The 17,282-nt window shown below is 40.4% G+C and overlaps 1 protein-coding gene across 9 annotated transcripts in view; it reads right to left on the minus strand.

Annotated features, from left to right (window-relative positions):
• PLEKHG1 (pleckstrin homology and RhoGEF domain containing G1) overlaps positions 1 to 17,282 on the minus strand; it is a 167,264-nt gene that overhangs the window by 18,259 nt on the left and 131,723 nt on the right. For all 9 annotated transcript variants that reach the window (XM_077349891.1, XM_077349881.1, XM_077349854.1 and 6 more), the window contains 8 exons: positions 17,121 to 17,221; positions 14,493 to 14,562; positions 7,895 to 7,941; positions 7,092 to 7,242; positions 4,267 to 4,398; positions 697 to 879; positions 440 to 535; positions 125 to 211 (listed from right to left, as the gene is read on the minus strand). In XM_077349891.1, the coding sequence (XP_077206006.1) occupies positions 125 to 211; positions 440 to 535; positions 697 to 879; positions 4,267 to 4,398; positions 7,092 to 7,242; positions 7,895 to 7,941; positions 14,493 to 14,562; positions 17,121 to 17,221 (867 nt within the window). The remainder of the gene's footprint in view (positions 1 to 124; positions 212 to 439; positions 536 to 696; positions 880 to 4,266; positions 4,399 to 7,091; positions 7,243 to 7,894; positions 7,942 to 14,492; positions 14,563 to 17,120; positions 17,222 to 17,282) is intronic.

Here is a 17,282-nt window from a genome sequence, read left to right on the forward strand (position 1 = left end):
CTGTTCCAGAGCTATCTTCATGAAGTCAGTCATTGCAATGCAAAGGAAGGAGTCCCATGTGCACAGCTAGAATAAATGTGTATGGGAAAAGTCACATCTTACAAATAAAAATGCTAATATTTACCTTAGCTGGAATTTTGGCTGGGTGATTTTCTAGAATTAATCTCTTCAAATGAAGAATCCAAAGGCGTTTATCTTGCTGTGATCTAGCCTGTTGCAAAAATTAGAAAATAAAAATTACAAAAACTCTAATTACTAGAGAAAGGATGGTGATGAGCATTAACAGAGGGCAAATTTTGTCAGAAATACTGGTAGAGTGGAGGATCCCACTGTCTCCAGTTGTGTGTAGGGGCTGCTCAAAGGATATAGACATAGAACATCTTGTCTTTAATGTCATGTTTCAGAGCATAGTTGCCATATTACATCGTTTTTAAAATACCTGAACAGTGTGCTGCATCTTGGGATTTTTGTAGTGGAAGACACTGAAGCTAAGAGGTTCTTTTGGTATCATTTCTACCAGCATTAGATTACCACACTGCAACAGAGAAAAAAAATCTGATCATCTGGTCACTCAGTTCAAATAAATGCATCTGACATTTATCTTTTGAATATTTATATACCATACATCCAGACTCCTCCTCCTGCCCTGAAAAATGCTGTTTCTTACCATTCCCTCAACCAGTACAATTGACATACCAAGATATGAGCTTTGTAGGTAAATGTCTCTTCCCTCTTCTTTGTTATAAGCAGAAGTTTTTCAAAGAGGAACAAAGTTCGCTCATTCTTCGCTTTCTGGATGCGGAATGTTCCTTCTAAAACCAGTTCCCCATAGCTTGCAAGATCTGGTCCTTTCCAGTTAGTGAGTAAGCTTTGAATCTCCTGGAAGAGGGAAAACAGTGTAGTTTTACATGTTCTTTGTAACAGTCATTTGTAATAGCCACTTTGGGTCTTCATTAGGGAGAAAGAGAAAGAGAGAAGCAAGCAGTGGAAAATCCCATGGCCAGGAGCAAGCAGGAGAAGGCTTTTCTAGTCTTCCAAAGATGGAGACTTTTCAGGAAGGGTTGTCAACGCTGGGTTAAGACATTCCTGGAGATCTGAGGTGGAGTCTGGGAAGGACAGAGTCTGAGAAAGGGAAGAAGCTCAGCAGAAATATGATCCCATCTGAAACTGTCGTTTTCTTCCGGAAACTACGCAGGGTTGGCCTTAGTCAGCACTGCGATGGGAGACCATCAGGGAAGCCTAGGTTTACTACTACCCAAAGGCAAGCAATGGCAAGCCGCCCTGGACCATCTCTCACTAGGAAAATGCAGCTGCAGCAGGACGAGTCAAACTGCTGACCCCCTACTGCCCCCAAATTCCTCACTAACCCCCTGGACCCTTCCACTGGTCCCAGGGATGTGTACTGCTCACTTTGGGAACCTCTAGTAAAAAAGCATTTATTCTAGAAGAATATCACTGCAACTATTGTCTCAGCATTCATTACAATATATCTCATCCAATGAAAAATGGTAAACTAGTCAGCATTTGACAGATACTAATATTGTAATATAAGGTAGCCAGTTCAAACAGACAAATCACTCTTAAATGGACCTTCATATTGTTAGAATGTCAAGACCAGGGGTAGTCAAACTGCGGCCCTCCAGATGTCCATGGACTACAATTCCCAGGAGCCCCTGCCAGCATTCGCTGGCAGGGGCTCCTGGGAATTGTAGTCCATGGACATCTGGAGGGCCGCAGTTTGACTACCCCTGGTCAAGACTATCAACCTAGTAAATCTCAGTAGTTCCATATATGTACCTTTTAAATGTGGCGTTACTAATTTTTATGATTTATCTGAACAGCCATCTATCATTCTTTCCATTTTTCTTCCACTGTTCCTTCAAGGAGCACTATACATAGTTCTCCTCCCCTCCATATTATTCTCACAGTAACTCTGTAAGGAAGGTTAGGATGAGAGCTGCTAGATTCCATAAACCACGCCAACTGTTGTTCCTTGTCATTAGAACAATGTGTTGCAGGCACAATTGCTGAGCTACATACAAACACTGAAGAAATGGGCACAAATACAACTAAGGAAACAGGCAGAAGGACGTGAGGGAGTTAAATTCTCCATCTCATATAACAGTTACATCAGTAAACTGTCTGCATCTCCTGAGTTCAACTACACATGCATTGAACGCACTCATTTAAAATAAAATCCACATCTTTATTAAAAACTACTTCATACATGTTTCGCCTATACTGAGATTACTTTCATGTACATGCATCCCTCTGAAATACGGTGTGTTTATTTTTGCCCCACATACAGGATGGGAATAAGAAGTATCAGGAATCTATCTTGTCCTTTGGAATGGAAACACCTTCCATTCCTATGGCTTTTTACTTGTGAAGAAAAGACAATGTGCTCATGGCTACAGTCTCTCTGCTCTAAGTTATATTACTGGTTCAGGAATTCTGTACCAGTTCTGAAACCTTAGCTTAAATGGTACACACCAGAAAGCCTGTGCTACTGTAATGGACCCATTAATTCCAAGTTAATTGGAGAGCCGTGTGAGAATTACTATAAGGAGAATATTTGTACCTGGATGATAAGATAATCCTTTTGACTGAAAACTATTATCCAGCCTAATTCTAAGAAAACAGTGTAGGTAAACAAGGGAGGCCTCATTTAACACAAGAATTTACATTAGATACTGTTCTCTGCATTTAGTACAATGGTGTCTTTGTCTCTTCATGCACAGATTTCCACAGCGCTTCTTGCCAGGCTTTGGAGATACTTCCACATGTAACAAATTGGTTTCCTTTGTTGATTGTGATTCACAGCAGTTTGGATTATTCATTTGAAAACAAATAAAAACTTGCATCTTGGATTACTTTTTTTAAAGTTTTAAAATAAGAGGGAGATTGTAAAAACAAGATGGGCAGGAAAACTTGGTTTGTATTGAGAAAGACCAGTTGCTTATTGGTTGTATGGTCAGGAAACCATGGGAATGGCATTTGAGGAAACCTAATGGGGCCCTGTATGCCAGAGGCCAAGAGGCTGAGCAGCAGTCCCCCAGCACCACACTGTCACATAACCAGGCCTGAAACCAGATTGGAATGGATCCAAATAACCCTCCATTCAGGAATCCCTAAAGCTGCCAGGCCACTACGCCTTAAATCACCTTACTTAAGGTGATTTAAATCAACTGCCCAATGATTACCATCCACATTTGAAACTGGATGGTAATCATTCAACTCTCCTGGGTCCAGAACAGGTTATTTTAAGGATTGGATGCTCCACTGCCCACTTCAAGGGAGGAGTGACCAACCCCTCTTTCAAAGAAGCTTTTACTATCCCTCAGACCCAGTTTGCCACCACCTCCCACAGCAGATTTAAACAATCAGGAGGAGGAACACGGATTGTAGAAGCAGAAGGTAGGTCTCAGACTTCCAAAAATCATTTCCACATCCTCAGACAGAACAAGCTGAAAAGTATCTCGTGGTCAAGATATGATCCATCATGGCTAAAGGAAAACCAGAGCAGATGCAAGAGATCTCATCTGCAAAGTGCTGAGCAAGATGGTCCCAGCGGGCTGCAGAACAGTCCACATCCTCTGTAAAATTAGAATTCAATAGGCCCCAGTAGACCATCCAGAAGAGTGCCACAGATCTACAGTGTGCAGATGCAATGGTGGCAGAAAAATATTTATTCTTCGTCACCATCACCGCTTTGAAGTAGACTTTAAAACAAGCTCTTGTTGGATTCCTCATGAATCTCCCCCCACTGAAACTCCTTATCTTTTCATCATCCACAAACCTTCGACAAACCAAGGGGCTGGCTGGGCTCTACAACCTGAGAGAGAACCTGGGAGCAATTCTGACCATTGTTCGGGTCATTTCTGCATTCCAGAGGTCAACCTGGGCATTGAAAGGAGCGCTGATTGTATCAGCAGGTAAAATCACCAAATGCGGTTAGATGACATTTATTTCTACCCTTCCTTTTCTTCCCAAAGCATCTTAAATCGTTCTTCTCTGTTCTGTTCTATACTCACCACAATCCTGTGAGGTACATTAAGCTGAGCATGTGTGACAGGCTGCATGGGAGAGTGGGGATTCAAACACAGGTCTCCCAGATCCTAGTCTGATTACATCACACTGACAGGTAAGTATACAGCAAGCTCAAACTCCACATTGAAAAAAAATACTATGAATACACAGATAAAAACATCTAAACAAAAGCCAAGGAAAAACCTTTAATACTACCAGGAAGCATTCATAACTCACCTGCAGCCTGATAGCATGTTCATGTTTCCTCTTCATGTCATTAATATGCCATGCCACTCTCTGCATTGTATCTATGGCCTCAAGTACGACATCATAACCTTCAGTGTCCTTGTCAAGGTGATTTTCTATCTCCTGGTAAAGAAGCCAATGAAGAACACAATCATTTATAAACCACCAGAGGCTTGCAGCCAAAAGATTTGACTGGTAAAATCCATTAAATATGTGAAACCCAGTCCCTTCCAGTTACCAGCAACCTGTTTAATTGGTCTAAAATGTTCCTTGTATGTTCATCCCAACAACAGAGGATTCAACTTCTCCTGATGCTAAATGGGAGAGAATCTCTTTCAGCCCCAGAGTACTGCGGGTGAACAGCTCATTGCATACATTCCTCTTCTTTTTAAGCTCTGCCTTTCCTTCAAGGCTCTATTCAAGCCCTGCCTCCCAGGAAACAAGGCAGAATGCCTCCACACTTTACAGAAGGAGTGAATCAGCCGTTGATGTCTGCATGCACCTACATTTAATTTTGGGAACAAAACTCCAGTTTGGTAATTACAATGAGCAGGCACTAATGTTGGAAGCCAGCACAGCATCCACAAACACTTGAGGATTTTGAAATTTAGTCATCATCTAATGGGAAGCATATTATAAAAACAATTAAAAGAAAAAAAACTGAAAATATCATTGATGTGTGAGACAAAGCTATAAAGTGAATTATTTGCTACATGCAAAACTGATATTGATGTTCATTTCCAACTGCTCTCTCCATTTAGAAGCTGAGGAACAGCCAACTGTTTTGAATTTAAATTATATCACTCATGATTCTTTAAGAACTAACTTCAGATACACAGGCTGTGGTAAAATAGAACCATGCAGTATGTTATCTTGCATTTGATGAAGTGAGCTCTCGTCCTTGAAAATTTATTTTGGCATCATAAATCTTACAGTCTTAAGGAGCAATAAAATGCCTTTCTTAGTTTTGCTGCGACAGACTGCTAGCATGGCTACCTTTTCAAAATATGCAATAATAAAACCTGTGCATTTTAAAAATTACCAACTTACTACAAGTGCTCCTTCCTTCATGCAGAAGTTTCCCAAACATTTTTGTTTAGCCCTGTGTTAGAAATTTATGTTGTTGCATGCCCATGTGTGCATGAACACACATTTATGCACCTACCAGTCATCCAAGTAAAGAAACTAAATTATCTAAGATCATTTCAACACTGTGCAGGAGCACACATCTGGGACGGACGAGATGTGCCAGGCCAAATGCTCCTCCATATGGGAACCTGCCCCAACTCAAACTCCAGCCTACAGCCTGGCATGCCACCTCCAGTGTGGAAACAGTCTAAACAGGGCAGAGTATCACGGAAGGATTTAGGGCAGGTCAAGGGGGCAGGAAGGAGAATAAAGAAAGAAAAATAAAAAGGGGCACTCAGGGTGAGAAAGGGCAAAGAGAGAGAGAGAGGCTAGTGTGGGAGACAATGGGAAGGAAAGACTACATCATGAGAAGAGGTACCAAAGGGCAGAAAGAAGGCAGAAGTGGCTCAGTGCAGTGATTAGAGTGTCAGATTTGTATCTGAGAGATCTGGATTCAGAGCTAGAAGCTGCAGCACAAGACCCCTTCTGTGGTGTTCTGAAAGGTCTGTACTGATGTTAATCAACATCTTAAAAGAGAGTATCCAATGTTTTGGGGTGGGCTATTAATTTGCTGATGACACCCAGCTATATTTCAGACTATACAAGCAACCATAAATAGGCATATCTGTGTTAGGACAGCTTCTGCAAGTAAAAGCAAAGAAAAGCACATTGAACTTCACTCTCCCTGCAATATGGAACAGTCTCAGTTAGAATGTAAGACCATCCTGCAAAAGGGCATGAACAACAACTTTCTGTACATGTACATTCTCTGTTGTGCCCCCACCTATGAAATAGCCTCCCTGAAATGCCTCCTGGCATTTCACTAACCATGCAAAACCAAATTATTCAGGAGGACATTTTTACAAAGGTAAATTTGGCTTTATTATTAGAACAAAAGTTGGTTTTTATGCCTCACTTTTCACTACCAAAAAGAGTCTCAAAGTGGCTTACAATTCCCTCTCCCCACAACAGACATCCTGTGAGGTAGGTGGTGCTGAGAGGGCTCTGACTCTGTGAGAACAGCACTTCTCTGTACGGGAGAATCAAATATTACATGTTTGGGAGGCAGTGGATTGGCAGAAATCCCCAAGATCATCACTTTAAAAGTTCTGAGTCCACAAAAGAATGATACTTCTCTGGGAAATCTCATTTTGCTGCAATCATGCAAAAGCAGTAATTGTTGTCATATGCTCTGGTGCTGATTCTCTGGTGGTGATCCCCGGCCCCAAAGAGGGTGGTGATCCCCGGCCTCAACCAGAGCCAGGGCTTTTTCAGCCCAGCCTCCAGCCTGGTCGAACGAGCCAACAGAGACTGGGCCATTACGGAGCTTCCAGAGTTCCAAAGGGCCTGTAAAACAGCGTTTTCCCACCAGGCATTTGGTTGAGGCCAAGGGTAGCACTACTATCATCTGTACAGGCTCTACCCAAGTCCCACACCTGGAGATCTCAGCCAGGCTAGACAGGAGAATACCACCAACAGTAGGACTTGGCTCATTAGAGTAATGATTTTTGGACAGAAAGATTATGGACTGAACTGTAAACTGTAAGTTGCTTTTAGTGGAATCTGGTTTTAGATGTGTTTGTAGTTGAACTGTTTTTATGCTCTCTTGTAAGCCCACCCTCAGGGGTGGCCTAAAACCACAAACAAATGAATAAATCCAAACAAGAAGAACTTAATTCACAACATACATGCAAAAGCAGGTGATATTTGAGAATTCGCTGGACAGGTTTTAAAAGATAGGATCCCAAAGGCAGAGAATGTTGTAAAGCTTCTTGTTGCTCTCTGAAAAACTTTGCCAGAGATTTGTTCCTCATGCATTCTGTTAGCACAGCCACGGACCTGGAAACATAACACATCTTTTTTTAAGTTGTCATCTTATTCATTGCAGAGAAAACTAAAGCTCAAATACATACATCTGGCCTCAGTGCAATTGTCTGCTTTAAACCGCTACAAGTGTTATGCATTCATTAATCGGAAATCACTTTGGTGCAGAGGATAAGTGAAAACATCATGTGTGATGACTGTACAGTCTACGAAAGAATTAACACGTAATTGTCACACTTGATAGCATGTGGCTGCCCCTTCTATCAAAGCAGCTGAATAAACGTGCCTCCTGTTAGTGTTTTATTAATACTACGTTCATATCACAAATAGTAAAAATACAAATGGCCTGTTATAATCTTTAACATTGTCATTAAAAATGACTATTTTTCAATAAGCTTATTTGAGTAATTGAGTCTCTCTGCTCACAGATTAATTTAGACATATTATTCACTTTTCAGATCCCAACAATCCAACCAACTATGAAAGGGACTTCCTGTGCTTTCTACCATACAGCAGTATACTGTCTTGCTCCTGCTAACAAATTAGAATAATAGTTCTATATACAAGGATGAATTTACATTCACAAAAATGATCACATTTATTACAGTCACCATCTTCCCAAAGTACAAAATGAAAAGAAAAAAAAGCACACATGAGATACTCATACCTTGGGTAATTGGTGCAATACTGAGTATATATGTGAAAATCTTCACTCTGTGTAAGAGAGGAGAGAAGCTTATTATCGACATTAATCTCCACTTCCTAGATATTCTGAAGCCTTATTAGCTTTCAGCTACCAGCCTGTAAATATGTAACCTAATTCACACATGGCCTGAAAAAGGAAATGAAAGATGTCTGTTACATTTCCTAGAGACCAATGTTCCTTACAAGAGTCAAACATTGGTTGTAGTCACACATGTTTTAGAAAAATATAAATACCTTGCTGTTATTTACAGTTCACTGCACAATTTGTCTTATTACAGAAAACAAGGAGTCATATGTATTTGCTATTGCAAACCTAACATATTTTCTTATCATTGCAAAACTGGGAGCAATTTCTGTTATACACTTGAGCATTTAAAAGAAAACAAAACATCTTACACATGATCGGAAGCATTTGTCTGTACAGCAGTTTGTCTACACTCTCATAACTCTTCTAGAAAATCACCATCTATTAGGAATTCTGAAGTACACGAAGAGACAGCTTCACAGAAGACATTTTGTTTTACTGCCATCCCCCCAGTGGAAATTCTGATATACAAACTGGATAGCTACAAGCAGCAGCAACTCCCGTGAATGTAGCTGAGGGGGGAGAGGGAATTATTGCCAAATTGCAACTGTTAACAGAGTTATGCAGTTCTAGGGCTGCCAATTATAGCTTGGGATATTCCTGGTGATGTGCGTGAAGTGCCTGAGAGTGGAGGGAGGTCAGTAGAGATGTGATGCCATTTCTTCTAGGGCAATGTTTGCTGGGTCAGAATCTAAAGCCGAGTCATAGGCCAGCTCTCTTGTTCAGAGATGAACTCCCACTGATTTGGGGGTTCATACTGGGAGTGGCTACATCCTTTGTATAATATTTGTTGGTTTCTCAAAACATCTGGATGGGCACTATAGAAAATGAAATGCTGGAACAGATGGTTGCCAAGGTCACAGTTTGCCTATGGTACCAAACCCTTGGGTCAGCTCTGGATCAGTTGTAATTCTGGAAGAATGGAAGGCCCCACTATGAGGCTGGTAACCTTACTTAATTCACCTATTCTATTTGCTCCCAGTCAAGACTGCTTGCTCTTGTGTGAACAAGTCTCTAATTGGGGGGAACACTTACATAAGCATTTTGGCATGTGCTATGGTCAAAGCAAACGATCTGCCTTTTATAAAAGGAGATGGGTAAAATTATTTACCCTGCTTAAAAGCCTGACTTATTACCAGGTAGTGACAGTCCACCCAGTAATTATGGTACATTTCAGCTGAAACTCTGCTGATGTATAGCTGGATACTTTATCATCGTTCCAATTTGAATTGATGAAGTTTTCTTCATGGAGGAACAAAAGCTTGCATCACAACCTTTTAAAATGTACATGCATTAAAGTAAACAGCTGTGGCAGAAATCTAACCCAGCAAAAAAACAGTAATCAAGTTAACCGCAATCTGCAACAGACATTACAGTCTGTAATTAGCCAATGGAATTCATAGACCCCCATAACCTTATCTTCTTTTATAATAAAGTTGAAGGCTCTCCAACGACATCTCCAAGTGTAGGATTCAGTATTAAAATTATGAAAGTAAAGCAAACAGAAACAAAAAGGCAGGAAACAGCAATTCAGAGCTTTATTAACTATGCTGAGCTCTCAAAGCTGCTTACAAAACGACAAACACCTTCCCACAAATATAAACTCTTTTTAAATTGTCATAAGAATTATATTTTATACTATGTACAGGAGAATAGAAAAGGGCTTAAGCATATACTACACATACAAGTGAATATATTAAAACTATTTATTGAATTTATTTACTTGATTTATAGTCTGCCTTCCTCATGGAGACTCAGAGAAATTTATGCATTAAATTATGCCTACATTTTTTCACTTGCTTTGTGAAATGTCTGGACTGCCAACACTATAGTTTCAATTATTCAGATATAATCTATGTATGGGAATTTTGAGGCAGTTTGGCCCTTCAACTCACTGGCAAATGTCTATAACAAGATAACAAGTGGCCAGGTGCACTTCAAGCTGAGCCTCAGTAATACTGCCAGGACTCAAGGGATCACTAGGAGTGACAACATTGGGAACAGACTCATCTGCTACCTTCTCCTGCTCCATCACAGCAAAGGTTCAAGCTGAGCTGATTCTCCACATGTGGGATAAGGCAATGGATAAGCTTGATGCAGTCCAAACCAGGGGATTCCTACTGGAGTGATTCAGTTCAGTTTGCTCGTAGGCCATTTTGACAGCCCAGTTCAGCCCTGGCCTGAGTCAACAAGAAAGAAATTCCAAGCTGGTGATGGCAAAAACTTTATTCAAACAATAGAACAAGTTCCTAAGTATAAAACCTCGTTTTCATATTTTACTTCGTCAATGAACGTATTTCTTAAAAGGTTTTTTTCAGGGATACTAACAAAGCCTTCAATACACTACCTTATATTTTATACCTTATATTTTATATTTTAAGCCATATACCTTGGGTCTATTAATATCAAAGGTCCATGAAGGTAATTATCTTATAAATGGGATCATTTATAAGACAGTTACCTTCATGGCCCTTTGATATTAGTAGGGGGTCATTTACCTTATATTTTATACCTTATATTTTATAAGGTAGTGTGTTGAAGACTTTGTTAGTATCCCTGAAAAAACTATTAAGAAATAAGTTCAGTGACAAAGTAAAATACAAAAACGAGGTTTTATACCTAGGAACTCGTTCTATTGTTTTAATAAAGTTTTTGCCATCGCCAGCTTGGAAGTTTCTTTCTTGTCTACTCATCTTCAGCTGACTGCCCTGAGTTAAGGATTTGTGAAGGTTTAGCATCCACTGCTTGGCCTTTTAACAAGACATTTTCTCATGGATTTCTTTCCTTTGTGTTTGTGGAAGAGGAACAGCAGATGGACTGGCTATATTGCTGTGTCTGACTGACAGTCTCTCTCTCTCTCTCTCTCTCTCTCCTTGTCAGTATGACCGTTTATGCACTGGGCACTTCACTGCCCCAGCTCTCATGCAGGAACACAAATAGGGAGCAGATTAGGTGCACTGGGCCAAATGCTCCCCCGTGTGGATGCAGGAAGAGGTGGGGCAACCTGCCACAACTAAAACCCCAGCCTGTAGCTCAGCATGAAACCTCCAGTGCATAAACGGTCTATGTGACACAGCTATGTAATTTCCACCTCCATACATAGTCTTTGGTGGGCTGTGAGGGTCACAGATGCCTTGCAGGTCATAGTTATACTTTGTGGCTGCAACACTGCACCAGTTCTCAGGAGTGGTCCTACTGATGTAGATGGAGTCATGGCCAGTGTCACCATATTTCTCTCCTTGCCACCAATCACACATTTTCTGCTCAAAGCCTCACATGCCACAACTGCACTGGCACAGCTACACTACCCTACTGACACCTGTAGCTTGCTGCCCAGGTGCACCACTTCGAGATGCAAGTGCTTTGCAAATGATATTCTGCTTTGGCCTGTTATGCTTTGGGAAACTAGACTGGGTTCTTTGCAAAGGATCCAGTCTACTTTCCCTTTGCATAACAGGCCAAAGCAGAATATCCTACAGCTTATCAAAGTAAGAATTCAGGCATGGTATTGTTTTTGCCAAGTAGGTCAGCACATAACAAAAAAAAGTTTTCTAGACAATAATATAACATGCCATAATATCCTTGGCATGCCTATTGTCCATAAACCTGAATTTCTTGTTCTGGTTAACATCACAGATGCTTACATCTGGAAAAGCTTCTTTGATGTTCAACAAAAGCTGTGCAACATGGAAGACAGTCATAGATCTGCAATGTAGAAGAAGAAGAAGAAGAAGAAGAAGAAGAAGAAGAAGAAGAAGAAGAAGAAGAAGAAGAAGAAGAAGAAGAAGAAGAAGAAGAAGAAGAAGAAGAAGACGAGTTGGTTCTTATATGCCGCTTTTCTCTACCCGAAGGAGTCTCAGAGTGGCTTACATTCGCCTTCCCTTTCCTCTCCCCAAAACAGACACCCTGTGAGGTGGGTGAGGCTGAGAGAGCCCTGATATCACTGCTCGTTCAGAACAGCTTTATCAGTGCTGTGATGAGCCCAAGGTCACTCAGCTGGCTGCATGTGGGGGGTGGGGAAGGGAATCGAACCCAGCTTGCCAGATTAGAAGTCCGCACTCCTAATCACTATATCAAACTGGCTATACAATAGTCCTGAACTTATGCGAGCAATAATGTTATGTAGCACTTTAAAAAGCCACAAAGTATAAATCCACATTTTTCAATCACACAAATATGCCTTCATAGATGCTACTGCTATCATTCAAGAGAAAGAAAGTATTATAGAGCCTGTGAGCCCTAAAGTACTACCATGGCAAACCTGCAAGCATGGAAAGAGCACTTTGCTACAGTTTGTAGGCAGTATTGCTCCCTGACTTCCTATCCCAACGAGTATCACTACTTTGCCTTCAAACACAGAATAGGGTGGCTGATAGGCTAGAAATAGCAGGGGATTTATGAGGCAGAGCATGGGGAAGAGGAACATCATTCAGTGCAGTGATACCATTTCTGGGCAGTGGGGTGCCTAGCGTATGGAGAAAATTATTTTCACCCTCCTTCCCACTGCTATTCTCACCTTTTGGTGTGGTCTGTGTGGGTTCAGTTTACAAAGGCACTGGTCTGTGGCTTCAAACCTGTGCACAAGACCCGGAGAGCATAGTGGGGCTTATTTCCAAGTAAACATGCACAGGTTTGGGGTTGTAGGGTGCACAAGAAGAACACTCCAGTAGAAAGAGGGCTGGCTACATGTTGGTGACTACAAGACCCTATTGAGCGAGCCCAATCCTAACCCTACATTAGAAATAAAGAATCTGGTTTACTGTTATTGCACCTTCTTTTAGCCCCTGGCACAGAAGTGAGTGACATTCTCATGACATGGATGCGTGTGTCATTTTGTCTCCTTCCCTTTTGCGTATTTTGGCCAGGTCTGCTTGCAACCCTAAACTGACTTCCTCCTGTTCAAATGGACCCTTTAGGAACAAGTGAACATGCAGGGCAGCAGAGGCGGAAATCCTAAACTCACTTTCTGTGAAGCAGCCTCTTTCTGCAGCTCCTGGATTTCCTTCCCAGAAAGTACTTTGGGATTTAATTGCTGCCCCACATGTCCCCTTGTTCTAGACAAACATGACTAGGATAGCATTTTCCCATAGAACTGAAAAATCACATTTCTTATTTGCCTTTTTCAAGAACTTGGCAAAGGGGCATTAAATACAGCAATCTGAACTGAACCTGTTAGAAAGGGACTAGAGCTCAGTCATAGAGCACATGCTTTGCATGTAGGAGATCATAGTCTCAGTTCCTGACATCTCCCGACAGTTAGAAATGGCTTCTGAATAGTGGGCATACGGCTGCCAGTCAGAGCAGACATTGCCAAGATAAAACAGACAAGCTGACCCAGTGTATAACTGAAGAACTAGAAAACAGGCCCACATATAGTTACTTAGACCCAGACTACAATAATTTTCATCTATGCTGAATTCCATAGGACTGTGCATAGCCTCATTTTCCTCTTTTCAATTTTAGTTCGTATATTAATATTGATTTTTAAAACTTGCCATGTAATTATAGACATGTTTTAAAATGGTCAAAATGCTCCCAATCTATTTTATAGTCATTCACAAAGAAAATACCACTAATGAAAGTATCAAAAATAATCAAGGGCCTTTCAAGACGATAGCTTTAACTCAAGGAGAGGAAGCTCATTTTATTCCCTTCAATCAAATTTAATTATATCAGCAATTCAGAAAAGCCGATGATGAATCGAGACACAGATGTGCCATTGCACAGATCCCATTCCTTTGAACAGCTTTTGTAGAAAACAATGAAGTGGATGACAACCAGGGCAAAATTAAAAGAAGTGAATGGAAATTGGTCCCCAAGTAGTAAAACATGTAGCTTGATTTTCATTGTTCTTCGGCAAGGTCTGGGGTGAGTAGGGGTATCTATATGAGGTTTTTCAAAATTCATATCATCATTCCTTAATGCCAGTGTCTTTTATTTCCAAGTTTTACATAATTAGTCATATAATTTATCAGTTGTAGGATGTTAGAATCATAGAATCATAGAGTTGGAAGGGGCCATACAGGCCATCTAGTCCAACGCAGGACTAGCCCTAAGCATCCTAAAGCAGCCAAGAAAAGTGTGTATCCAACCTTTGCTTGAAGACTGCCAGTGAGGGGGAGCTCACCACCTCCTTAGGCAGCCTATTCCACTGCTGAACTACTCTGACTGTGAAAAATGTTGCTAGGGATGACTACAGATCTCCCGGAAATATAACTGATCTCCAAGTGACAGAGATCGGTTCACCTGGAGAAACTGGCCTCTTTGGAATGTGGAACGTGGATCCCACTGAAATCCTTCCCTTCCCCAAACCTCACTCTCCTCAGGCTTCACCCCCAAAATCTCCAGGTATTTCTCGGCATGGAACTTGCAATCGTAGCGGATGTTAATAGATGAATTCTTGTATATTTGTACACTAGAGGCTGAACTGTATTATATTGCAGATTAGTATCAATGGAAAGGGTGCATTACTTACCTTAGAAACAAAACATTCTGCTATAGCCACAGGATCATTTTCACAGTTTTCCAAGTCTTGCAGAAGTTCACTAGTTTTTGCAAACAAACAAAACATTAGAATTCATAGAAATAATATTTTGCAGAGGCCTACATATGTTGGCTCTGTTTTAAATACCAGCTGTATTTTAACCCCAGTAAAATTGTTTTACACTTAAGGTTTTTATTTTCTGTAACCAAGATTCTGCCTATTCCTTTGATGTTTCTTGTCCCTAACCTCTTCCCAAAACCACCAGTGTTATGTTGAAATGCACATTCACTCATAGTACTAAATAGCTCTTGTAGCTACTGGTTCCCAGAAAGATTGATATTGCCACACACAACAGCTTTTCAACAAGATTCACCATGAGTCTCTCTCTCTCTCTCTGTCTCTCTCTCTCTCTGTTCCCCATGGCTTCTAGCATCCAGTAGCTAGTTGCCCATGTTGAAAAACACAGGGCAATATCTCTTTAAAGATGGCAACAGAGTTGGAAAGACAGAGAGGTCAGGACTGTCTATATCTTTTTTCCTGTGATCTGCTCTTCTGCTGTCCCTTTGACCCTAGACTGACCTTCTTGGGAACACTTCCTTCCTTTCAGCTCCCCATCCCTCTTCTTGGTCTCAGTACCATAAGAATAAGATGTGTTCTTTTTCATCTCTATCAATAATAGTATAGGCAGATGGCATTCTAAACTCTGTCTGCTTTTTTCTATCCAGTATGTGGTTCTTTACAATATAGGGCAACTGTTTTTATTATGAAGCCTAACATAGGGTTGTCAACCACGAGGTGGGATCTGGAGATTTCCTGCAACCACAACATGGTGGCTGGCTCCAGTAAGAATCCTGCTCACATGGCATGGTCCTTTCCCACTTGGAGGGAACTGATGACATTCAGGCATGAATTGAAAAGTCAACAGAATTGTGCTGAGAGGTCTTTTCATCTGGGTATACATGCATTACACTGGGTTACTGATTCCTTCTGTGTGTGTCTCATCATCCACGTAGATACACTTGTTTTATTATTTATTTATTTAATATAAAATATTTATATTCTACATTTCAATTCAGAGAATGTCCAAAGCAGCTAAATTAATGTTTGATTTTGTTTTTTAATTTGTGACCTGTTTAATCCCAGTGCCTGCCAGTGGGGCCTTTCCATTGAAAAGTGTTTGTACTAATGCTATCCTCCCATAGTGGCACAGAATAGTGTCATTGTAAACAGCATTTTATGTTCACATTCTTGCTATTAGCTTATGAAGGGAAATATGTCACTGTACATGTCTCAATATAATCAGCCCACCATGGAAAAATAACTGAAATGATCTACTCTCCTCCAGTCAGGCCATTAGTTTGTGAACTAAATACAAAATAGCAAGTAACGGCTAGGAGTTAATGTGCCAGCTCTGGCTTTCCATTTTATAACTGTCTTGACATGTTTGTACTGAGTCTGGAGGACTTTAGGCTGCCAAGAATTAAAAGAAAGAGAAATGCAATACACAGAAATCAGACAAAATCCAGGAGCCAGAACCACTCAAGAGGGCAATTATTTTATATAGCTTTATCTTTTAATATAAATCTTGTTTTTCAAATGCATCCCTTGGAGCTATTTAACAGACTTTTCTTGACTATACTCCAGTAGATGTTTTACAGAGATCAAAGTGGAGAAATCACTCATTCTGACATACCTGCTGAAATGGCAATTGTCAACTACTGGAAACATAGAGAAAAGGGGGCAAAGCCACATATCTCCCAATCAGTGCAAGACAAAAGTGTTATCTATGCCAGCAGCACTTCCCACTAAAACCAACACAAGATCTTTGACCCTGTATTCCATCATTCTTTAATTATATTTTCTATATATGGAGCACCGCAATACAGAGCTGCTTTGTCATAGGTCTAAGGATATGCGCATAAAATTACCTAAAATTATTTTAGGTATGTCATAAAACAATAAAGACTGTCTTGTTTTAGTGGAAAAGATGAGATAAGCATATATTCTGTATCATCTTCTTCCATACCACAAAACCCAAAGAGGGGTGTGGCTGTAAGATTAGATTTTTCCTGCTTCTTCAACATCCATGGCTATCTAAAAAGGTGAATCACAAAAGAAAGTATCAAGAAGAAACAGAAGGGCCTTTGCTGTTTCATTAAGAGAGAATATTATTTATCAGAACATACTTTCTTGGATTAAAATTAGAAACAGTAGGGAATTCAGAGCACACAACACTCTAATATTTTCCATTGCTATTTCACCACATGGCAGAAAACAGGCACTGGAGAAGCAAAAGCACAGATGTGATCCTGATTGACAGAGAAGACAGGATAGGATAAAGGAAACAGGTAAGGCCCTAAATACTCATCATGGTCTTGCTCTAGGTTGTTATTAATTTGCCCCAAGTCTACTCATTTATGGGCATAGTTTACAGTCAATGAACAATAGCCAAGGAATTATCCATGGGAACCATTGTCAAGTATTTCTGGACTTCTTGTGCATGTTTTCTTTTTTATACCACAAACCTTTTTGACTTCAGCTTGGTGGAAGAAAAGAGTAACAAAAGCTCTACTTCTGGGTTTTCATATATGTTATCACTTAATTTGAATAGTTACTTACCTATTGAAATGATAGATATCTTTTATGTTTCCAAACAAAGCTGATCGTTCCTCAGGTCCCAAGGAGAGTTTGGCTTGGTCAGTGATACAATCAAGGTAATCCTATGAAATAAATGAAAGGGATGTCTCAAACATGGCTGTCCTATTCTTCTTCAGTAAATGG

Source organism: Paroedura picta, chromosome 1, assembly GCF_049243985.1.
Source record: "Paroedura picta isolate Pp20150507F chromosome 1, Ppicta_v3.0, whole genome shotgun sequence".
Classification (NCBI taxonomy): Eukaryota; Metazoa; Chordata; class Lepidosauria; order Squamata; family Gekkonidae; genus Paroedura; species Paroedura picta.